At 46.3% G+C, this 25,389-nt stretch overlaps 1 protein-coding gene across 11 annotated transcripts in view; it reads right to left on the reverse strand.

Moving 5' to 3' along the window:
• Positions 1–25,371, reverse strand: part of LOC112300679 (ankyrin repeat domain-containing protein 27) — a 70,937-nt gene extending 45,566 nt beyond the window's left edge. For 9 of the 11 annotated variants that reach the window (XM_045191953.2, XM_045191954.2, XM_045191952.2 and 6 more), the window contains exons 1-10: positions 25,149–25,250; positions 15,713–15,844; positions 9,646–9,756; positions 5,837–5,993; positions 4,962–5,116; positions 1,968–2,027; positions 1,827–1,880; positions 1,666–1,731; positions 1,503–1,579; positions 679–800 (exon numbers count right to left, since the gene is read on the reverse strand). In XM_045191953.2, coding sequence (XP_045047888.1) covers positions 679–800; positions 1,503–1,579; positions 1,666–1,731; positions 1,827–1,880; positions 1,968–2,027; positions 4,962–5,116; positions 5,837–5,993; positions 9,646–9,756; positions 15,713–15,814 — 904 coding nt within the window. In that variant the 5' untranslated portion in view covers positions 15,815–15,844; positions 25,149–25,250. Of the gene's footprint in view, positions 1–678; positions 801–1,502; positions 1,580–1,665; positions 1,732–1,826; positions 1,881–1,967; positions 2,028–4,961; positions 5,117–5,836; positions 5,994–9,645; positions 9,757–15,712; positions 15,845–25,148; positions 25,251–25,298 lie in introns of those variants that run through there. The other 2 variants (XM_045191950.2, XM_045191956.2) reach the window with 2 other exon arrangements.
• Positions 25,372–25,389: the final 18 nt, after the last annotated feature.

The following is a 25,389-nucleotide window of genomic DNA, read 5'->3' on the forward strand; positions in this document are numbered from 1 at the left end:
GCCTGACTTCATTTTTTTCACTTTGACATTTTGTTTAAGTAATCCATTCACACGTTTAAAAATTCCAACAGCACAAAAGAGCAAACTGTGATTGTCCATCCCCCTCCCTGCCACCTGGGCGTCCCCCCCCCCCCCCCCGCCCCCTGCCCCCCCGGCCAGATGCTGCCGCTGCTACCTGCTTCCCAAGTATCTTTCCAGAGACAATCTGTGAACTCACCACCATGCACCTGGCTATGTAGCCACACACCCCCTTCCACAGTGCTGCTGAGGGTGACCCATACACTCCTGTTTCTTCTGTTTATTATACTTTGAGGATTATCCCCCATCTACATACACAAATCTGCCTCCTCACTACTTTTTCTTGGCTTATTTTGTTTTACTTTTTATAATGGAAAAAATTTAAACATATATAAAATGAGGGCAAACAGTCTTAACAAACCGTTGAGCTCCTACATTTCTATCACCAGCTTGGCTCATTCCTGAGGCTGATGTTCCTTGGCCACCATTTTCTTACCCTAGTCATGACACGCCTGTCCCCACCCATCAGAACAGACCCCAGGACACTCATGCTGGAATGCAGGGCTGTGTGCTCCTGTAAGATAGCACTGCTCCTTAACAGATGTTTGCATCTGGATGGATGCTCCCCCGCCCCCAGGCTGGCCTTTCCCCAGCACAAACCTCTCTGGCTAGGAGACTGTGTGATGAGCTGCACCACCTTTCGCAAACAAACCAACTTCTGTTGTGGGGAGGTACATTTGTTCAGCTGAGCCAGTTCTCTCTTTGCACGAGGTATGTTGAAGCTGTGAAATAATTTGGCAAGTGACAACTTAAGACTACAGTATGAGGCTCCTTCCTCTCTGGTCTAATAATGTGCCTCTGATTTACCTTACTTATAACAAACCATAAATAATGAAAAATAAAAATAGGAACTCAGAAGCCATCTGACTTGGGTCAGTGGCAAAACACAGCAGCTTTAAATGTCTCATTCAGGCTGCCCAGAGATATGGCAGCACCATAAAATTAGGGAAAAACAAACAAAGAAAAAGTCCTTGGCCCCAGAGTGAAACAGCCCAAAGGGGGAAGAAAAGGAGTTTAAACATGAACACTGTAGATATTTTTTTACCCTCATGAAACCTAAATTAATTCAAAAGGAGGTGCCTCTTTAGCAGTGTTCCCTCAGGCAGGCAGATGAGGAGGAACACCTGCATGCCGAGCCCACCTGGGTGAGTTATGTGGCCACCTAGAGACCAACTGGGCAAAACCACAGCTCCTTTAGCTCCCTCCCAGCTGGCACATGGGCAATTGGGTGCAGGAGGCTGACAGCTACAAAAACAGTCATCTGCCAATGTCAGCCCTTTATCTTTGGTCACAAATAACTGTGCTGCTCCTTCATATCAACCAAGTCAAATCGGCCTGCAGCCGCTGCTGTCAACAGCCCTGCTTCCAGAGGAAATGGCACCCCGCCTCTGAGGATGCCGAGCTGCTGCAGCGCAAGCCCTTACCTGAACTCAGGTTTCACACCGATATCTTTCTGCTGAAGATCTTGAAGGCTTCTTGTGATTTTGTTAAAGGCAGCATCCTAACAACAGATTTTAACGAAGCTTCAAATTTCTTAGAAAGCACAGAATAAGGCTGCCACCCTGGGTGATGAAGATTAGAACCTACCTCACTTGCCTCCATGGTCCCCACATATTTAAAGATCAGATCATAAATATCATGTTGGACGTACATCTGGAAATCAATGAACCTCAGTTCAGTGTGTGGGGACAACAAGGAGAGCCCGTGGCACTGCCCTCTTTCTCTCCCCTCGCTGCCCTGGCTCTTACCTCTACTGCCTGCTTCATCAGGTTCATCTGGGCCTCATGCCGGGCAAGCATTTTCTAGAAGACAAGGAAAGCACAGTTAAAGAGCTTGGCTTTGCACATGGGCAGACTGCAATTCTCTCTTTTGAAATTCCCACTGCTTACCAGGTGAGAGTCCCTTAGAAGGTGCTGGAGGCATTTGGTATACAGAGCATTCACAGAGTCCTGTGCAACAGAATAGAGAGACAGGTCACTCTCGAAATAATCCGACGCCATAGCACCAAACCCAGGACATGCAACGTGTCCTAGAGTGAGGGGAACATTTCCTAAGATGTATTTCCTGGGTGACAAATTTAAGTGCTAATGCAAACTTATCAGATCAATTATGTGATTTTTTTCGACTCTTTTTTTTTTAGGTGTATATGCATTAAGAGTAGGAAAAAATTCCTCTTGGGGTTAACACAGATGATAATACTCATTTTTTTTAAAGATTTTATTTATTTTTAGAGAGAGGGGAACGGAGGGAGAAAAAGAGAGAAACATCAATGTGAGAAAGAAGCATTGATCAGTTGCCTCTTTTTTTTTTCATTTTTTTTGATATATTTATTGATTATGCTATTACAGTTGTCCCATTTCCACCCCTTCACTCCACTCCATCCTGCCTACCCCCTCCCTCCCACATTCCCCCTCTATAGTTCATGTCCATGGGTCATACATATAAGTTCTTTGGCTTCTACATTTCCTGCACTATTCTTACCCTCCCCCTGTCTATTTTCCTCCTATCATTTATGCTATTTATTCTCTGTACCTTTCCCCCCTCTCTCCCCCTCCCAATCCCCTATTGATAACCCTCCATGTGATCTCCATTTCTGTGGTTCTGTTTCTGTTCTAGTTGTTGGCTTAGTTTTCTTTTGTTTTGGTTTTAGGTGTGGTTGTTAATAACTGTGAGTTTGCTGTCATTTTTACTTTTCATATTTTTTATCTTCTTTTTCTTAGATAAATCCCGTTAATATTTCATAGAATAAGGGCTTGGTGATAATGAACTCCTTTAACTTGACCTTATCTGAGAAGCACTTTATCTGCCCTTCCATTCTAAATGATAGCTTTGCTGGATAGAGTAATCTTGGATGTAGGCCCTTGCCTTTCATGACTTGGAATACTTCTTGCCAGCCCCTTCTTGCCTGTAAGGTCTCTTTTGAGAAATCAGCTGACAGTCTTATGGGAACTCCTTTGTAGGTAACTGTGTCCTTTTCTCTTGCTGCTTCTAAGATTCTCTCCTGTTTAATCTTGGGTAATGTAATTATGATATGCTTTGGCGTGTCCCTCCTTGGGTCCAGCTTCTTTGGGACTCTCTGAGCTTCCTGGACTTCCTGGAAGTCTATTTCCTTTGCCAGACTGGGGAAGTTCTCCTTCATTATTTGTTCAAATAAGTTTTCAATTTGTTGTTCTTTCTCTTCTCCTTCTGGCACCCCTATAATTCGGATGTTAGAACGTTTCAAGATGTCTTGGAGGTTCCTAAGCCTCTCCTCATTTTTCCCAATTCTTGTTTCTTCATTCTTTTCTGGTTGGATGTTTCTTTCTTCCTTCTGGTCCACCTCATTGATTTGAGTCCCAGTTTCCTTCGCATCACTATTGGTTCCCTGTACATTTTCCTTTGTTTCTCTTAGCATAGCCTTCATTTTTTCATCTAGCTTTTGAACAAATTCAACCAATTCTGTGAGCGTCTTAATAACCAGTGTTTTGAACTGTGCATCCAATAGGTTGGCTATCTCTTCCTCGCTTAGTTGTATTTTTTCTGGAGCTTTGAAGTGTTCTGTCATTTGGGCCATTTTTTTTTTTGGTCTTGGCGCATCTGTTACCTAAAGGGGCGGAGCCTTAGGTGTTCACCAGGGCAGGGTAACGCTGGTTGCTACACTGTGACACTGTACGTGGGGGAGGGGCCGAGAGGGAGCAATGGCGCCCGCTCCACTCTCTGCTGGATTTCGTCACTCCCTCCACTACCCACAATCAAACTGGGCCCCTCTGGTGCTGATTCCCGAGTGGGTGGGCTTGTGCACACTCTAGGCCCCTGTGGGTCTCTCCAATGACCTCTCCTGTGAGGCTGGGGGTTTCTCCTACTGCTGCCTCAACCCCCATGGGCGTTTTCAATCAGAGGTTTGAGGCTTTATTTTCCCGCTCTGGAGCCCTGGGTTACGTGGTCTGCTTCGCTCCCTGCCGTTCATCCCGGCTTATCTGTGCGCAAGTGGGGGCCACGGGGTACTATCTGCTGCTCTGTCTGCCCCATTCTCCGCCACTCTGAGTCCGGCCCTCTCGGTTTCTCTGTGCGCGAATGTGGGGCCGCAGGGTCTGCTAGTGGTCAGACTGCCTGCCCCTTTCGTCCCACACTCCGCCAGTCTCAGTTCCGCCACGGCAACTCGAGTCCTCTCTGCCCCGGCTGGCTGTCTCCGCCCCTCCTACTGGTCTGGATGAATGTTTATTTTTTATTTCCTTGGTGTCGGACGTCCTCGCCGTTCGATTTTCCGTCAGTTCTGGTTGTGCGAGGAGGCGCAGTGTGTCTACCTACGCCGCCATCTTGGTTCTCTCCCAGTTGCCTCTCTTATGTGCCCTGACAGGGGACTTGAACCCACCACCCAGGCACGTGCGCTGACTAGGAATTCACTGGCAGCCTTTTGCTTTGTGGGATGATGACCAATGGAGCCATACCAGACAGGGCCATAATGGTCATTTTTACATTTTCCTGTGATTTTCAAGTTTTCTACAGTGGCTGTGCTACTATCTTTTTTTTAAAAGATTTTATTTATTTTTTTTTTAGAGAGAGGGGAAGGGAAGGAGAAAGATAGGGAGAGAGACATCTATGTGCAAGATAAACATTGATTGGCTGCCTCTTGCACGCTCTCAAGCGGGGACCCGGCCTGCAACCCAGGCATGTGCCCTGACCAGGAATCAAACTGTGACCCTTCATTTTGCAGGATGCACTCATCCCGCTGAGCCACACCAGCCAGGATGTGGCTTGTGCTACTTCTATAGTTAGAAAGAAACATTTCAACAAAACTTCCAACAGTGGAGGCAGCAAAGCTTCAGAGTAAACGGAGAGGGATCCTGGGGATCTAAATTGGCTGGAGACCAGGCATGCCCGCAAAGTAAGATGCAGCTACTGACTATGTGATGACGGAGGCTCTTCCTTTCACATTCCCTGAATGTTCGCTGGAAAGAGGCAATGTTCTTGTCAAATCTCTCTGCGTGTCTTCCCAAAAACTCTCTCACATCTTCGATGGTTTTCAGGGAAAAGGAATCTGAGGGTGTTGAAGGCTCTTCTGAAAAAGAGACAGAGGGTCATGCTGCCTGAAGCTTTCACTGTTTACTAATGGGGGGAGTGCCACAGCCTTGCCCTCCTTCCCCAGGGCCAGGGGTCCCATCTTCCAGGGAGAAGAGGAGGACAACCTATGTTAAGATATTGCCCAAGCCTAGCCCAGTTACAGGACAACCCAGGGTCCAGAGAGCCTGGTCCTCTCAGAAACCTTTCCTGGGACCAAACCTGGACTACTTGGGACCATGGGCATGACCTATGAGGCTCTAGTGAAGAAGCCCTGAGTTCCTTAGTGTGCACTTGGCACATAACTGTCTCAATTTCCTGGAGCAACTGAAGAATCATTATTCATTAAAAAGGCACCACAGTGGGGCTTGGTAGATAATAATGCTATAGGAGCGAGATCAAAAGCTGAGGCCCAGAGACAAAGCCAGGGCTATGAACTTTGCTTAACTCCAGGGGGTGACATCTACACTGGGGTCTACGTGAATACTGCCTCCTGGAATTGTGTAGTATCCAAACTGTGCAACCACATGCAGCAGCCCAGTCCACGCTTCAGCTCAAGATGACTTTGCAATTAAGTTCTATGGGGGATTATATAAATCATTAGGTAGGTTTCTAGTGGGCTCCTGAGTATTTTATGGGGTGTTTGTAATGGTTATGTCAGGAGGCAGTTGGACAAAAATGTTTCTCCAAAGCATGAGAAAGGGGTCTTCTCCCAGAATACCTGAACTCTCTCTCTTTTCCAAAGGATGGGCTATACACAGTAGGCTGAAACTTTCTTCCTTCTCATTGTAGAAAGTTTCTTCAAAAAGAATGGGCACTGAGAGAAGACAGGTGAAACCAGCTCCTAATTTAATCCTGTTTCCTTGTATAAAGACATCCTGCAACAAGAGACACATCACTGCATCACTGGACAGTGGTGACCACCGACCCCGCTAGCCTGGACCCCCATACAGCACTTTACCCGACCTGCCCCTCTTCACTGTTCTTTTATTTTGCTTTTTGATACTAAAATGTTTTTCCTTCCTCTCTGTTCCCCCTGAGTCGTGGCTGCATAGGACCTGGATCCTTTTTAAACACTGCAACAGAAGCAGCGCTAAGCTGTTCTTTAGAGCAGCAGGAAACCTGCACCACAGGAGAGGAGACGTGAGAGTGCGCTCCTATCTGAACGAGACACCAAAGTGACCACTGGTGCATCACACATGGGGCTGGACAATGCATGCCACAGCCCCCTTCGCAGCTCACCACTCTGGCCATGGCGGGGTGCCCAGGGCAGACTTGTCCCGAGAAGCCTGACTGCTCTGCTCTCTTTGCAGGTCTGGGTGCCCCAAAGGGAACACAAAAACTAACAAGGCACTGGCAATTGTGGTGAGCAGATCCTTAGCAGGAAAACAGCGGCAATCCTCATGAGCTATGGGCTGCTGACCCACACACCAGTGTCTGGGCCACCCCATGCCCTATCCCTCCCTTGTCTTCCCCACACAGGGCCCACAAGCCCTGGCTGCAGGGCTGGAGAGGCCACGCTGTACCAACCAACGTGGCCCTCTCCCCTGGCCATGGGAGACCGTGGACAGTCCTGACTAGGAATGGAACCTCCCTCTGTCAGGACTACCTGTTTCCACTTAAACAAATAAGAAAATGCATATCCTGGACTTCTGGCCAAGATGGAGGCATAGGTAGACACACTGTGCCTCTTCGCACAACCAAAAGGACAACAACAATTTAAAAACAATAAACAACGAGAACTGACAGAAAATCTAACTGTATGGAAGTCCAACAACCAAGGAGATAAAGAAGAAACATTTATCCAGACCGGTAGGAGGGGTGGAGATGGGCAGGCAGGGCAGAGAGGACTAACAGCAAGGAGGCGGCTGGCAGACCCAGTGAGGTGGTGGATTGTGGAGCAGGGCAGGCAAAGCTGCAGCTGGCGGGAGAGGCAGCAGCTGGTGGACCCTGCAACAGACCTCACAACCCAGGGCTCCAGCTTGGGGAAATAAAGCCTCAAAGCTCTGACTGAAAACACCTGTGGGGGTTGAGGTGCCAGTGGGAAAAACACCCAGCCTCATAGGAGAGCTCGTTGGAGAGACCCACAGGAGCCTAGAAACCCACCCACATGGGAAGCAGCACCAGAAGGGCCCAATTTGATTGTGGGTAGTGGAGGGAGTGACTGAAAACCAGCAGAGAGTGGGAGCAAGCACCATTGCTCCTATTGGGCCCCTTCCCCACATACAACGTCACAGTGCAGGGACATGGTGAACACCTAAGGCTCTGCCCCTTTATGTAACAGGCATGCCAAGACACACACAAAAAAGGCCCAAATGAAAGAACAGATCAAAGCTCCAGAAAAAATACAACTAAGCAACGAAGATATAGCCAACCTATCAGATGCACGGTTCAAAACACTGGTACTCAGGAAGATCATAGAATTGGTTGAATTTGGTCACAAATTAGATGAAAACATGAAGGCTATGCTAAGAGAAAAAAGGAAAATGTACAGGGAACCAATAGTAATGGGAAGGAAAATAGAACTCAAATCAACGGTGTGGACCAGAAGGGAAAAAGAAACATCCAACCAGAAGAGAATGAACAAGAATTCAAAAAAACGAGGAGAGGCTTAGGAACCTCCAGGACATCTTTAAATGTTCCAACGTCCAAATTATAGGGGTGCCAGAAGGAGAAGAGGAAGAACAACAAATTGAAAACTTATTTGAACAAATAATGAAGGAGAACTTCCCCAGTCTGGCAAAGGAAATAGACTTCCAGGAAGTCCAGGAAGCTCAGAGAGTCCCAAAGAAGCTGGACCCAAGGAGGGACACACCAAGGCACATCATAATTACATTCCCCAAGATTACACGGAAGGAGAGAATCTTAGAAGCAGCAAGAGAAAAGGACACAGTTACCTACAAAGGAGTTCCCATAAGACTGTCAGCTGATTTCTCAAAAGAGACCTTACAGGCAAGAAGGGGCTGGCAAGAAGTATTCCAAGTCATGAAAGGCAAGGGCCTACATCCAAGATTACTCTATCCAGCAAAGCTATCATTTAGAATGGAAGGGCAGATAAAGTGCTTCTCAGATAAGGTCAAGTTAAAGGAGTTCATCATCACCAAGCCCTTACTATATGAAATGTTAAAGGGATTTATCTACGAAAAGGAAGATAAAAAATGTGAACAGTAAAAATGACAGCAAACTCAGTTATTAACAACCACACCTAAAACAAAAACAAAAGCAAACTAAGCAAACCACCAGAACAGGAACAGAACCACAGAAATGGAGATCACATGGAGGGTTATCAATAGGGGATTAGGAGGGGGAGAGAGAGGGGAAAGGTACAGAGAATAAGTAGCATAAATGGTAGGTAGAAAATAGGCAGGGGAAGGGTAAAATAGTATAGGAAATGTAGGAGCCAAAGAAATTATATGTATGACCCATGGACATGAACTATAGAGGGGGAATGTGGGAGGGAGGGGGTGGGCAGGATGTTGTGGAGTGAAGAGGGGGAAATGGGACAAATGTAATAGCATAATCAATACAATATATTAAAATAAAATGCATATCCTGAAGTTAACATTGACAACCAGATAGACTGACATCACGTGCCTCCTGACAGGAAACTCTGGGAAAGATAACACACCCTTCAGAGACATTCCTCCCGAACTGTGTAACTGCCCATTTAATCACCAGGGAGCATCTGAGAACCTGCACTGAGGGACAGTTCACAAGGCAAACCAAACACGTCAATGTCATTAGAGACAGGGACAGACTGAGGGACTCTCCCAAATGGAAGAGAACTAAAAAGGTGTTCTGCGACCCTGCACCTGTAAGGACAGTGTCGGTGCAGTGAGCACACGCTGGGCAGGAACAGTGTATCAGAGGGCAGCACTCCGTCAATGTTAAACTTCCTGAGTGTATGCTCTGCACTGCGGCGGTGCAGGGAACACAGACTGAATTGTTTTGGAGGAAGGAACATGGTATCTGAAACTTTTTCTGAAAAAGTTTCCGAAAAAGTAATAATCATGTGTATTATATATAGTGATAAGACAAATGTGGCTAAAATGTTAACAGTTGAGCAATCTAGGGGAAGGGTATATGAGGGTTCTTTGTACTTTATTGAAACTTTCTGTATGGTTGAGATTATTTCAAAGCAAAGTTTTTAAAAAATTAAAAATTCATCCCTAATCTCCAATTTGTGGCCAAGAAACCAATGAGCTTTCAATGTCACAGGGATGAAACAGCTTACTCTGACAGGACTGCAAGGAGGAGGCATGTCAGGGACAGCCCAATGCAGTGGCATGGTCAGGTGGGCCAAGGGGATGTGCCCAGCCCCTTCCTCCTCACTCTCAGGCAGCTGCTCGGCATTCTCATCTCCTCTTCCCTCAGAGGCAGCAGGCCCTCCAACCCCACCCCACAGTGCTGCAGTGTGTGTCAAAGCCATCATTAACCAGATATGAAGGGGTGACAAGCAGGATTCTCTCCTGTCCACCCTACCCGAACACTGTGTGAGCAGCCCTGGTTGACCCACAAAGAAATGAATACCTTTCCATTTAAGGTCTGAAAGTGTTCTTCCACTGGTCTCAAAACATAGGACTCAAACTGACAGGTAGACTGAACACTGCTTGTCAGGCTTCCTTTGCAGGGTACTAAGACCTGGAAAAAAAAAATTAGGGTGAATACTACTAGAGAGATGTGTCATTTACAGCTTCAGTAGAACAGGATTTATCAAAAAACATTCCAGATGGAACTTCTGTGGGGACCTACAGGCAGAGAGAACACCTAGGGTCACTTGCTACAATGGCAGCAGTTGATGCCAACTGACTTAATTTGTTTTCATTGTGATGGAGCCCAGGCAGAGGGAACTGGCCTAAGTCCCCATCCACCTGAGGCCTGCAGATAGGGGCTCGCTCCCGTCCCTCCCCACAGCCAGACCAAGCGGCCCACTCAGCCCTCAAAAGGCTCAGGAATAATTCCAGGTAAAGAGAGGATAGTCTGGGAAACACAGGAAAGTGAAACTAAAAGTCACATGTAACCCCACCACCTAAATGATACACACTACACATGAAGACAGTTTCCTTCCTATCTTCTACATATATTTTTTAAAAACATTGTATTTATTTATTGTTAGAGAGAGAGGAAGGAAGGGAGAAAGAGAGGGAGAGAAACATTGATCAGACCTGGCCTGCAACCCAGGCAGGTGCCCTGACCGGGGATTGAACTGGCGACCTTTAGGTTTACAGAACAACACTCAACCCACTGAACCACACCAGTCAGGGCTCTACACTTGTTTTTAAGCCTAGTTGTGATCATAGTTTGTAACACAAGCTGCAGAAACTCAGTTTCCTATTGCAAGCTGCACCTCTGTCAGAGACGTCTCAGGGCACCAGACTCTCTCTTTGTGGCAGCTGCAAACTGAAACCTGAATTTTTGTTCCAAAAGTGGCCACCTCACTGACCAGACACCAGCTTCTCAGCTCAATGCAGCAATGGGAAGGGGCTCGATTCAGCACTGCCGACTGCCCTGGCATGTGGATCTGTGCTTGGCTCAGGGACTCACATTGAACAGGACTCTCAGACTCGCGTGTACCTGGAAGGAAGGTGACCGAAGGCAGCCGAGTCCCTCAGAGCCCCGTCTCCTAAAGCAGCCCAGCACAAAGCAGAGGCTCCTATCCTGTCTCCACTGTGCAGAAGAGGACTCTGAGGCTCAAAGGAGGTAGGTGACTTGTCCAGGGTTGCATAGTCAGTGAGTGGCAGAGCCACGATTCACACTCCTGCCCCTTCCTAACTACCTTGCTGCCTCCTAGAAGCACAGCCCAGCACCTGCTGGAGTTCCCTCTGGAGCCCCGGGGGCAGCTGTCATTAGGAGCTTCCTCAGGCAGCTTAGAAAGAGCAGTGTAGCCTGTCTCCTCATGGAGAGACACACCAACTCCCCACAGCAGGAAAGGGAGGCACTTATTCATGGCTGAGCTCAACCCTCCCTAAGAAGTCGCCTTGCCCTGCCTCAAAAAATCAAGACTGAATTAGATCAAGATCTAGATTTAACTACCAGTTTCAGAAAATACAGAGAACAGAGGACCAGGTTAAACACCACCATGGGACTGAAGTTGTCTAAAGCCAGAATGCAGGATAAGCGACCTGGATAAACAAACTGCAAAGAAAGAAAGAAAATGAGAAGAAAAAGTTAAAAAGAAATTTAAGATTGCACATTAACTATGTGTAGTTTAGTGTACTTCAGTTTAGCTCAAAAAAGTGGAAAGAAAAAGAGAGACTTAAAAGACTTATCAATCCCATACTATGTGTGGATCTCCTTTGAATCCTGATTTGAACAAACTAATTGTAAAACAAACAAACAAAATCATGAGACAATTTGGGAAATTTGAACAATGGCTAGATATTAGATAATATTGAAGAATTATTAAGGAATTTTTTAGCTGTGATAATGGCATTGTGGTTATATATTTTTAAAAAGAGTCCTTATCGTTTAAAAATATATTCCTAAATATTTACAGATAACATCACATGACTCCCTTATAAAATTTTCTGGGATTCACTTCGAAATAGTCCCGGGGCCATGGGTGGAGGGGAAGAGGAGTAGAAACAACAAGTGACTGGCCACTGAGGTGATCACTGCGATGGTGCATAACAATAATTAATTACTCTTTCTACTTTAATATGTTTGAAATTAAACATAATAATTTTAAATTTCAATAAAAGTTAAACTTAAAGAAAGAAAGGGGAGGCCCCCAGGTATGAGCCCGAACTGAGAAACAACCTCAAGGCACCCGGGAGGCCTCACAGTAGCAGCACATGCACGAGGGCCTGGGGGTGCCTGATGCCAAGCCCAGAGTCCCATGAGAGGAAGGGCCTCTGAGCACCAGGCACTTCTGAGGTGCTTGGGTTGACTCCACCCCAAGGTTCTATCCACCTGTGCGTGAAAGAAAGCCATCTCCTCCTCCCTTACTTGCACAGAGTATGACCAGCTCCTGCTGCATGCAATGTGTCCTCATTTCCCAACACAGGGCTCAGAGTACAGAAGGTGCCCAATCAGGGTTTGTGAAGTGAATAGACGGCCCTCCGATTTCAGGGACCCCACCTCACAGTTTTCAGGCAGACAATATGCCGAGAGCATTTGATTGCGAACAAAAGCCAGTGGCTGGCTCTTGGTGGTTCCATCAGTCCCCATCAGACTCCTGAGTCCTGCTGAAGGGTGGGGGGTGTGGGCAGGGGGTAAGCTCTGAAGCTGCCCGAGGGAGGGGGGTCAAGTGCCTCAGGGGCTGTCATGAGACAGAGCTTCAGGCTACTTCTGGAATAGACATCATGGAGTAGGCCGTAAGTTGGGGACCCACTCATTTCAAAGCTCAACAATAAACCTTTTTAGTAGAGCTCCTTTATAAAGAAATTTAAAAATAACAGCAATTAAAGAGAAGACAATAGAATGAAGGCAAGAATCAGCGTAGTGACACCCATTCCAGGGCTCCCTCCTGAGCCCTCCCCAGGCTGAGTTAGGCACTCTACAGGTGCCCTGCCGACTTCTATGCTGACACTCACTCCTCTGTCCTGCACTTGACCTGCTTCCAGAACTTCCTGTTGGCATGCTGTGGTGCCCACTCATCTGAGTAACCCTGCAGAACCAGCATAGAGCCTGGCACATACCACATACTCAATAAATGTTTGCTGGCTGGATCTATACTAAATAAATCCTGAGATCGAGAATATGGCCATCAGTGCTGCTAGCTGGCTATCTAGGTATTTCACTTGAAAGTCAGTTCTCTGGAACTTATAAGACAGGCTGCTAGGCTCCCAGACTGGCTTTCAAAATCCTACCTATCCTATAATTAAAGGACCATTATGAAAGGTCCACACTGAATCTCCTGTTATAATTTTTGTTTTTCTTATAGGCAAATGGACCCACCCCCAATCAACCTTGGAAACCTGGAGGACTCTCCAACCACCTCCCCAGCCCTCATGGACAAGAGCCCCAGGGGTGCAGCAGGCCTGTGAACCTGCTCTGAAGTGGTCACAGTGTATACATAGCTAAATGGTTGTAAGAAAAGGGGTGGCTATTAGAAGCAGTGTGTGTGTCTCACAGGCCTGTGCCTGGAAACGGGGAACATGAGGAAAAGAGCTTCCACTGTCCGGGACAAAGAGCAAGAGAATGGCAAGAGAAGCCTGCCTGGACATGGAGGCATCCTTATGAAAGGAAGGCTTGTATGGAAGTAAGACCTGAGGAGGGGCTACAGCGGGTGGGGAAAGCAGCCAAGCTGCACCCTCAGCCACCATCCACACTTTCCTGAGGATAGGGGGCTCGCAACCTGGGCTTACAGGGAGAGATATGAGGGGCAGTTAACTGTAGGGGACACACATGTTTAAAAGTGGGGACTCCACATTTTTTTAGAGCCCAGTACAGGACTCATCTCCAGGGCCAATTCAAGGGCAGCCAGATTTGGCCCAGTGGCTAAGTCTCACGGAAGGAAATTTAGCATTTACCAGCTGAGGCCACGTGGATCCTTTAGAGGTGGCAGAAAGGATGAGTGCTCTTCTAGAGGTGACTGGAATATTCTACTTTTTCATTCAACCAACAGACATGGATGGAGAACTGTTATGAACTAGACAGGGACGAGCCAGGGTTCCCGTCACATGGCCGACAGGGGCAGGGGCTAGCCGACAGTATCTGACTGGGCTGAGCAGGACAGCTCCATCCCATCACTGCCCAGTGTGCACCCCAAGCAGCTTCTTGTGCGCCTCATGGCTTTTAGGAGGGGCTGAGTCAGCAGCCCAGGGAACCATTGGGAACCCAGGGTGGCAGAGTTTAAGAAGACTCTTAAACTCTGCGTACAAGAGAGGAAGGCGACTGAGAAGCCAAAGTTCTTATTTAAAATTCCCCTTTGCTGATGTGAGCCCAAGTGTGACTCTATTACTTGCAGCTAGAAAAGTACCTACTGGGTGACAAGGAACTACGCTAGTGCTGGCCACACAGAGGTGAGCAAGACAGACAGGTCCTGCAGAGCTTACTGAAAAATAACAGCATTCCGCAGTGAGGCATTTTTAAAAAGCATGAGAAAGTCACATATGTTATCTAAACAGTATCTAAAAAATATCCTAGAACAAAGATGGAAGGAAATATTTCCCAAATCAGATCAAGTCCTCCAGGTTAACATGACTGCTTTGCATCCTGTACTTTTTCTCTGTGGCACTCACCACAACTATAATTCATATATATTTGCCCAGGTATGACCATCTCTCCCTCTAGAATTTAAGCTCTTTAAGGATGAAGATGGTGATACATATTTGGTGATGTATATTCATAATTTTTGCTGAATTCTCAGCACTAAACATTAACCTTGCCTACAGTAGCATTTTTTTTATTGTAAAGATTTTATTTATTTATTTTTAGAGAGGGGAAGGGAAGGAGAAAGAGAGGGAGAGAAACATCAATGTGTAGTTGCCTCTTCCATGTCCCCTACTGGGAACCTGGCCCGGAACCCATGCATGTACCCTGACTGGGAATTGAACCTTTGGTTCGCTGGCTGGCGCTCAATCCACTGAGCCACACCAGCCAAGGCTAGAGTAGCATTCAATAAATAGTATGAAATAATAGATAATAATGAATGTCTTCTGTGAGCTTTTATGAGATTTTAATTTTCTTCTTTAGCAACAATTGTCTTATCCAATTGTTTTTATAATGAATTTTATGACTTCTAAAATCTAGGGTAAAAAAGTTCTGGGAGAAATGTATGCATCACAAAACCAATCATAAAAATCAGAAGGGACTTTGAGAAATCAGGCTTCTGATGGCATAGGGATGGACTGGGTGGGGTAAAAGTCAGTTCCAATTTTCCAGAGAGGCAGCTGAGAACCTGACATCATTGGGCTAAAATGACTTCTCTCTGGTTCAACTCTGGAGCCTCCTGACACACCTGAGTAGTCACACCCGTGGCAAGAAAAGCAAGAACACAGGAAGAGAAGAGGATGACACACAGAAAGAAGGCAGAAGGCTCCTTGAGCAGAGGCCAGCACGGAGGCGCTCACAGTGTCCTGATGTGTTGTGTGTGACAATCTCAGAACCAGACAGGCCTGTGGTGTCGGGCCACCTTCTTGCCAGGCAGCACCGGCCCCACCAGTAGGCTCCGGTTTCTCTCACATATTTTCCTGATTCCTGTTACCTGGCTGCCTGGGAAGGCTCTTGAGGTTGTGGCCTCTATTTTAAAGTTCTTTTGCCACAGTTCCCTCCCTTGGGAAATGCCTTCGGAGTGACATGTGAATGTTTTCTTATGGTATGGGAGTGAGCACCCACCTGACACACCAGGATTCATGAGGCCCTGAGGAAGAATCTGATTTCTGCCCTCAGAAGTCCTCATGGTCAACACGGAATCAAAAGAAACAGGCAAACATGGTGAGACCTGTGTCAACATGGGTTAAGGGTTCAGAGAAGAGTACACCCTGGGCTGGCCCTTGTTCATACACCACACATGGTCTGGGGCTTGCTGCACGAGTGGGTTTGGAGCTGACTCCCTCAAGATTTAACCAAGGGTTACTATATTTCTGGCTTCAGAGGCACTGTGTGGTCCACACCTAGTGGGAAGGACAACCCCCAGGACTGATGCACTTACCACACCATGGATCTGGGCCACCTTGCTGCACAAGTCAGGACGCCACTTTTGAAGAGCCAGATAGAAAGGATTTTTCTGAAGATCTTCATCATAAAGAGCCATATGGACTTCAGATGGGGCAAAGTGAGGCTCCTGGTACAAGGGAGGAAAAAGGCAGTGAATGACCACTTTCAGATTTATATAACACATGCAAGTCTCAATCTGGCAATTTCTAAAGACCCTCCCTGACACATAGTATTCTCTTCTACAGACCTCACCCTCCAGCAGGAAATATCTAAAACAGCCCATCAATTCTAGGATGACTATATTTTTACTGGTTAAATGTGTAAATTATGTTCAGAAAATTAGACTCCAGGGCATTGCAAATATAAAAATGACTCTTTTTAGAACATCCTACATGACCAAAATTATGATACTTTAAAGCATTTAAAGTATTTTTAATGAAATATTTGAAGCATACAAAAAAGTAAAAATAATATAAACCAGAATTACCAACTCTTAACACCATTACCATACTTGATTGGCTGCCTCCCACAGGTGCCCTGACCAGGGATCAAAACCCACAGCCCAGGCATGTGCCCTGAACGGGAACTGAACCCCCAACTCTTTTTTTAATACTTACCCTGAGGACATTTTTTCCCCATTGCTTTCAGAGAGAGTGGAAGGAAGAGAGGGAAGTACAGAGAGAAACATCTACATAAGAGAGAAGTATCAATTGGTTGCCTCCTATGTGCACCTGGGCCAGGGACCAGCACCCGAACTGGAGATCGTATGTATCCTTGGGCTATGGGACATTGCTCCCACTGAGCCACACAGGATAAGGCAAATCCCCAACCTTTTGGTGTACGGGATGACACTCTAACCCAGCCACACCAGCCAGGGTGCCTCAGATTTTCTTTTAAAAAAGATATCAGAGTAGCTGGAACTCCTGCTGAGCCCACCCTGATCTCTTTCTCCTCCCTTTCCAGAGTCAACCATGATCCTGGAGTTGCTGTACATCCTTCTTGCTCTCGTTACTATTCCTTTAATACTTATGTATTCATAAATAATCTAGAATATTGTTTTATGTGGTTCAAAATTTACATAAATTGTATCACACTATAAGTATATGGAACATGCCCTTTTCAATCAACATTGTGTTTGCAAGTCAGCACTGTGCATGCTGATCCGTATAGCTCTCACTCATCCACTGACTTCTGTAAACATGACACAATTTCTCTAATATCGTGCATTTAAGTTGCTTCCACATTTTCAGTATTACAAACTGTGCTGGAATGAACACTCTATACCGGAGCACATATCTAGGAATGTCCATAGGAAGAGCTGCCTGGTGCATCCACCTGCACTGTCACCGGATGCTGATGACACTGGGTTGCCGTCTACCTCCTTGGAAAGCACACAAGCACTCCCCTGCCTCACACCGCATCCTAGTTGACACTTTTCGGTGTTGTTGGATTGTCTTGTTTCTACCAGTCTGTGGATATAAATAGTATCTCACTGTTTTTATATTTTCACTTCTGTAATGAAGTTGAACATCATTTCATGTTCTATAAATTACCTTATTGTGTCTTTTGCCCATTTTTCTAATGCATTGCTAGCTTTTTTCTCATGGTTTACAGTTCTTTCTATATATCTGGTTACTAAAAGATGTTGCAAATATATTTTCCCAGCCTGCAACTTATCTTTGCATTTTTTTCAATGGGTGTTTTCAGAAACTGAAATGTCTGATTTTAATGTAGTTGAACTTGTCAATCTTTGCCTTAATGGTCAGGACTATCTGGATTTTAGGGGATCCTATGGTTTGGCACATTCCTTTGTGAAGTGACTTAACCATTCTCCCAAAGAGACAGTGGTATCTACTTCCCTACCCCTTGAATCTCAGCCTGCCCATGATTTGCTTTAACCAACCAACAGACAGTACTGATGCTCTGTGATTTAAAAAAATAATTTACTCTTCATTGTATTTTATTCCATTACCATTTAGTCCCCTTATACCTCCCTCCCCGCCAGCAATCACCATACTGTTGTCCATGTTCATGAGTCCTTTTTCTTTTTTGTTCAACTCCTCTACCCCCAACCTCCCTCCACCCAGCTGTCATCCTGCTCTCTATCTATGAGTGTGCCAACATTTTCCTTATTAGTTCAGTTTATTCATTAGATTCCACATGTGAGTGAAATCATATGGTATTTGTCTTTCTCTGACTGGCTATTTCACTTGGCATAATGTTCTCCAGATCCATGCTGTCACAGATGCTCTGTGATTTCTGAGTACCAGCCTCAACAGGCCTTGCATATTCCCCTCTCATTCTTATGGTGCCTTGAGACTACCACACTATGAAGCAGCCCATGGGACAAAAGACCATCAAAGAAGCAGCCCAGGTGGCCCCGAGAGCACTGCCACCCCACCAGCTGAATGCAGCCATGTGAGTGAGCCCAGGTGAGACTAACAGAAGAACCATTTGCCACTCCACAGAACAGTAGAAGGTAATAAGCTGTAGCGGTTTTAAGCCACTAATTTTTTGGCTGGTTTGTTATGTAGCAAAGGCTATAACTGAAACTACATCCTTTCCAACACCAAGGCCATAAAAAAGTCCCTACAATTTCTAAGAATCTTAAAAATTTTCATTTTTAGGTTGTCAGTTCATTGTTATTTGTATATATGTTATAAATAAGACATCTGTCCTGGCTACTGTGGCTCAGCAGATTCAGAATCGGCCTGGAAACCAAAAGGTCGCTGGTTTGATTCCCAGCCAGGGCACATGCCTGTGCTGCCGGCCGGGTCCCCACTTGGGCAGCAGGTGAGAGGCAACGAATCAATGTTCTCTTCCTCTTTCTCCCTCCCTTCTCCTCTCTCTAAAAAAATTAAAAAATAAATAAAATCTTTAAAAGAAAAAGGGGGAATTAATTTTTAAAAAGATTTTATTTATTTATTTTTAGACAAAGGGGAAGGGAGAAAAAGAGGGAGAGAAACATCAGTGTGTGGTTGCCTCTTGCACACCCCCTACTTAGGGACCTGGCCCCACAACCCAGGCATGTGCCTTGACTGGGAATAGAACCAGCGACCCTTTGGTTCACAGGCTGGCACTCAATCCACTGAGCCACAGCAGCCAGGGCAATTTTAATAATATATTTTATTTATCTAAATATGACCAAAATATTATATTTTCAACATGTTATCAATATTTTAAAGTTATTTTTAAAGATTTTATGCATATTTTGCATATATTATTGCAAAATAATTTTGAATATATTATTTTGATATATTATTTTTAGAGAGAGGGGAAGGAAGGGAGAAAGAGGGAGAGAAACATCAGTGTGTGGTTGCCTCTCGAATGCCCCCTACTGAGCACCTGGCCCGCAACCCAGGCACGCGCCCTGACTGGGAATCAAACTGGCCACCCTTTGGTTTGTAGGCCAGCCCTCAATCCACTGAACCACACCAGTCAGGGCCAGTTTTCAAGTTATTAATGACATATTTTACATTCTTACTCCTAGTAAGTCCTCAACATCTGGAGTGTATTTTACATTTATAGTACTTCTCAATTCATAGTAGCCACATTTCAAGTGCTTGATAGCCACATGTGGCTAGTGGCTAGTATATTGGACAGAGCAGGGCCACATTATTTTATATGACTACAGCTTCAAAATCTGCCTTGATATTTCATAGAGAAAGCCCTCCCTGCTCTTGTTCTCCAAAATTGTCTGGTTATTCCCAATTCTTTGCAATGTCACATGAATTAGAATCAGCTTATCGATTCCATGAAAAATCCTGTTGGGATTTTTATTGAAACTGTACAGAATTCATGGACCAGAGAGTCAACATGTTTATACTAATCCTATCGTCTATGAACAGGGTACATCTTTCCATGTACATCTTCTTTCACATCCAATTAAATTATCTCTATAAAGACCATATATGACCTTTATTAGACATTATTTATATATTCTGTATAGGTTTACGCCTGTGGTGAACAGGGCTTCCGTTGCCCTAGTCTGTTCCTCTTTCACAGATATGTCAGTGTGTTTTTACTGAGCTCCCAGAGAGGAATATGAGAAACAGGCACAAAGAGGGAGTCAGAGGTCTAGCCACATCACTGCCCCTTCTGAGCCTCCATCTCACACTGCATACATATGTACCAACACTCACTGGTAGCCCACAGGGTCCCTTTGTGAGGATTAGAAAGGGGTACAGTCTTGTATCAGGGCACATGGTTTGGTAAGCGGCTCACAGGCTACATTATCAGCCCCAGTTTGCCGATGGTTCCCCTCCCCCGGGCAGGGCACCTGTGCAATAAATAACCTGCACAGTATACACAATAGCTGTATCGTTAATCATTGACATTTTCCTTTAAACACCTACTCCCTTTTATAATTTTTTAAAAAAGAATTCTTACTACACCCTGGCCAGTGTGGCTCAGTTGGTTGAGCACTGTCCTATAAACCAAAAGGCTGCGGGTTTGATTCCTGGTCAGGACACATGCCCAAGTTGCAGTTCTGTCCCGGGTTGAGGTGCATGAGAGAGGCATCCCATCGATGTTTCTCTCCCTCCCCCTCACTTCCCCTCTCTCTAAAATCAATAAGCATATCCTTAGATGAGAATTTTAAAAAATCTTATGACTACTTAAATGAAAAAAAAACCCTATCAATTCCCATAACGAGAATAAAATCTTAAAAACAATGACATTATTTAAAACCTTGCTAGATACTATTGCCTGACAAAGGTTCTGTACTTCAGCCTGTGGCCTCTTCATTAAAAAGAGGAAATTAGTAACTATTAAGGAGCATCAAGTAAACCTACCCTTGATATAATCAGATGAATGAAATATGAGTGAACACTGAATTACTTTCTTACTATGTACCAATATTACAATATGCTTCCTTGGGAAAACACCAGAATAGTATGCATAAATATGTTATGAATTCTAGCTCTTATAGTTAATGATAAAAACAGCAACCATTTGAGAACATCCTTGGATCAGGCACTGTGGTAGCTTCTATACATCCTCACTCCATTTTAATGCTCCCAACAACTATGGGTAACTACCAATAATCAACGGTCACAACAGCTATGGGTATCATTAGCCCCACGCTGCAGATGAGGAAACTGAGGCTCTGTTGGCCAACTTGAGGTTACACAGATGTCAGAATTTATTCAAATACCCACCCCTTGAACAACTACTACACCTCGTATAAAATAAATATGCCTGGACTAGGGCTTATCTCATGAGCCATGGATGCAAGGATTCCTCACTTCACTTCCTCCAAAGGAAAAGTCCCCCTGACAGACAGGCAGCCACACAGGCCCCACATGGAACCCCCTCAGCCTGGTACAGCCAGAGCTGCCATGGCTGCAGCTCTAGAGGGCTGCCTGAAGGAGGCCCCTGAGCTCCCTGCAAATCCACTTCTGGAGAAAAGCCTACAGTGAAAACCTGCTACATATAATCCCTTCCCAGACCCCAGAGATAGTTCTGTAACAATTTAGGTATTTGAGCTATTGAATTCAATTATTACCAGAGCCCAGATAGTCCTTTTTTGAGACCCTACCAGAACAACTGAATCATGTAATTTTGCTGGGACAGAGTCACAAGAAAACAAAATCCTTCCAGGTTCCTGACAGTTGGCAGACTGTGCACAGTTTTGCACTCTATGTGGCAGAGTGCAAAAGTAAAGATGTCTTGGACAAAAACCACATGAGAAACAGGATATGACAAGGTCAGACTAAAGCTCTGCAGGGAGATTCCTTTTGCTTTGGACGGGATGCTGGCAGAACACCGACGCCTCCTCCCCTGAGATGAAGGTGACATGGGCTGGCTTTGATGGACAAACTAATAACCTGGCCTTTACGCAAGGAATGTGCACCAGAAGAGTAAAACCGACCCAGAACAGTACTGGGAAAAGTGAGGACCAGATAGAGACGGAAATAGCAGGGAGGGGCTTAGGGGCAAGAGGTGGCGGGGTTGGGGGTATCCTGGCAGGGACCAGAGTAAGGCCAAAGGTTCAGGAGGCAGGAAAAGGTACTTGTGGGCACAAAAAACCTAAGGAAACTTTTTTGACTAGATGAGAAGATGAATCCAGGGAAATAATCAGAATCCAAACAGAGCAGGTTGAAGAGAGGCAGCAAGGTAGGAGGAGGCCCCTGAATGCCACATCAAAACATTCAGTTTAAATGCATAAACTGTGTAAACATATAAGACTCTTAGCAAGTATTGCTGGTGAATGGGATGGAGCTTACTCTTTCTCAGTCCCATGTCATCTGCTTTCTCTTGGATACCAGTCCTCCTGGTCACTAGACATTGAGCCCTGTGCCCAGGAGTAGGGATTCAAAGAGCTCTGTCCTGTACTGTTCTCAACCTTTCTGTTCTAGAATTAAAAGCACATAATAATCACATACAGTCTGGTGTGTAATGACAGGGTTGAATTCTTTTCTAGGGGTAAATGCTTAAAAATACTATTTAATGCCCTAACAAGTTTACTTGCAAGAATTAGTTTTATATTTTAAAATATCATGCAAATTGACTTTTCCCATGTAAAACTGAAAAGATGAGTGACTCCTCTAATAGAACTCCCTTAAAAAAAAATTGCACCCCTGTCTAAGCTCAAATAATGGGATCATTTACAGAAAATCTAGTAAAGTTAGTCAGAGATCAAATACCCCTGAACATGAGTTATCTAGAGTTACTCTGTGACCTGGATGGCTAGGCGAGGCCTCAAACCAGTACCAGGCATTTCAGGAGGCAGTGTGCTCACTTGTGGTTTTGTGGTCTTCAACCGTCTTGCCAGCCTGGATGACTCTAGCTGGTCAGGGACCAGCTGGTGACAGTGTGCTGCCTGGCTCAGCAGAATCCAGCACAGGAAAGTATGTGCCTCCCAGAGATGCATTCCCTGCTTACATCTTACTGCTGCAGCTGTTCCCACCCTTCCAGGGACCAGACCAAAGACCTTGACCAGGCATATTTTCCAACTGATGAGCATTATTCTCTGGCTAATTTAATTTGTGATTCAGAAGGAAAAAGGCACAAAGGGAAAACTTTATATTTGTGTACAGTACCAAATGGAAACAATTTGATAATATAATGTATGGTGTCACAGTCACTTGTGTCCTTCTGGCCTATAATGTCTATGGATCTCATACATATTTTTTTCAAGGCTCCTTGTCAAAGCACCCAGCTTGCACCTGGCCGCCTGGCTCACAGTAGGCATGTAGTAACTGTTCTTCCATTTGAATAAAATAACGGTGGGGTGTTAGAGGAAGCTCAAGCTCCCAGGGAGGGGTCATCTCTAACTGAAGCTGGAAATCCACTACCCATATCCAGCGGAAGGTGAGGGGCTGGCCCCAGGCAATCATATAGGCATTGACTAAAAGACACAAACAGTGTCCTCAGAGCTGGCTAACCACGGTGACAGCTCAACTGTGGAGGGTCACAGAGGGGAAGAAGGCCATGGCTGGAAAGGGGTGTGACCACCAAGGGAGCAGGAAAGTTTGGAGGGGCACGACTGTTGCACAGAACGCCACTCCACCGCCCTGCTCCTGGAGTTGCGGGTGGAACCACAGCACCCATCTCCCTGCCAACCTTGGGCAGAAAGGCAGGGGCTCCAAGGGCCACTTCTCATTGTCTCTCAGACTTGAAAGCAACCTCAGGACAAACCAGATCTGGATTCTTCAGGTGTAAATCCTTTTTAGGTCAGGTATCCATCATCACAGGGTCAGATCCCTCTTAATCCTCTAGGAGAAGATAAAGTGACTGGCACCTGCTTAATCCTGGAAGTTCATAAACAGGGGCAAAGCCCAGAATGAACAGTGCACACACATGTGAATAGCAAAGACCCAGCAGCTGCTCACAATCCAAGAGCCACAGGAGGCACAATCAGGACCTGACCGCAGGCCCTATGCAGATACAACTGCTCACTTCCCAAGCAACATTGCCCTGCAGGATCACTTTAGGTGACAAGCCAAGGTCAGAGAGCTCACCCAAACTGTCTACCCATTTCATAGCCCCAGCTGCTTTCTTGCCACTAGGACTTAGTCAGAAGAATCTGTCCCTGCTCCCACACTACACTTCTCCTTTGGAAGCCTACAGGCTCTGCCTCCTGATGTCACTCAAACCTGTTCATCCACAAGGCTATCTTTTCAACACTGAGGTCTGTGCAGGATTCCTCAATGACTTCGTCTTCACTCCCTACTAGATGAACTCTCACCTCTAACCTCCCATTCACCTCTGTAGCCTCATCTCCCTCTGCTGTCTGCACAGGTCCCCAAAGAGATGGGTTCTCCCTTCTTCTACCAGTTTGTCCTAAAAACTATTCTTCCTCTGTTAAGGCACCTATTTGAAAGGTGGGGGCTGAAACCCTCCACAGCTAAGAATGGCCAAGGCCCAGAGAACCTGAGCCCTCACCACAAATGGCCACTGAATCAATGCATTAAAGGACAGACTGCTGAATGACAGCAAGCGCTGAGGCCCAGCCCTCTGAACCCTGCAAAATCCAACACCTGGACCAGACAGGTGTCCTAGAAAAGCTAATATCCACTGCTCTTTTCTAGCACTAGTGTGAAGGTGCATTAATTAAAATAGGGGCCTCTTTACAGGAAACCCATAAACTTAGAAAATCGCAGCTGGCTATATAAATTAGTACTCCCTCCAGTTTACTCTACCCCTCATTTCTTCGACGTCCTAAATCCTCAATGAAGACTTGACACTTGCTCCCGGCCCAGCGAGGGCTCCAAATGCCCAGGTCCACAGTACCTCGAGGGGCCGCCAGAGAGGCACGGCCTGGCTCTAATGCCTCTGGGCAGTCCATTTCCAAAGAAAGGAACTGAACAGGCCCTAAGTCCCGAATATCTCTTGGTCCTTAAGAGTTTTCCTGGAGTAATCTTTACCCAGCAGGACGAGGAAGACACCGCCCCGGCGGGCTGGCAGGCAGGGATTCCCTTCTACTTCCTTCACGCCTTCATCACCTTCTTTCCGGGGACCACAAGAGCCCGGCCTGAGGCGTTGGACCCCCACATACAGCCTCCCCTCCATCTTCATGGCCAGGCTGCCAGCAAACCCCGGACGCTACTCAGCCCAGGAGCGACGGTCCTGCCCACTGCCCCCAACTCCGAACTCTGAAGACCCGGGACCCGCTGGACCCATTCTGGAGCCGCGGGGGTCAAAGTGCGCATTCTTCCCCACCCCGCCCCGGAAAGAAAAGGCAGAACGAGTTCATCTGCAGATAGGACCGGGAGAGTGCGGGAGGGGTGGTCCATCCGACCAGGAGCCGGGTCTTGGAGGTCGCCCGGGGGTTACCAGCCCAGCCAGGAACGCCGTGGGACGCCAGAGGTGGAGAGGAAAGAGCACCTCCCCTTCCCGCTCAGGGCCTCGCCGGGCCTCTGGGCCCCGAGGCGCAGCCGTCCCGAGGGAAGGGAGGCGCGGGAGCAGACAGTAGAGAGGACACTTACTTAAAAGGCTACATAGTTTCATTCTCTGCCCTTCCCGGAGCGGCGGCGACAACTCCCAGCCCCTGGGACCTAGCCTCAGGACCCACCACCCCAGCGGGCGGCTCCACTCCACCACCCACCCTCTTACTCCACAGTTGGGCGGAGACGTACCTCAAAGCCTCGAGTCAGCCCAATGGGCGGCCGCCCTTACCCAGAATGACGTGCGCGCAGAGCAATCATTAAGTCCTCCCAACCGAGGGAG

The sequence above is a fragment of the Desmodus rotundus genome, unplaced genomic scaffold, assembly GCF_022682495.2.
Source record: "Desmodus rotundus isolate HL8 unplaced genomic scaffold, HLdesRot8A.1 manual_scaffold_216, whole genome shotgun sequence".
Classification (NCBI taxonomy): Eukaryota; Metazoa; Chordata; class Mammalia; order Chiroptera; family Phyllostomidae; genus Desmodus; species Desmodus rotundus.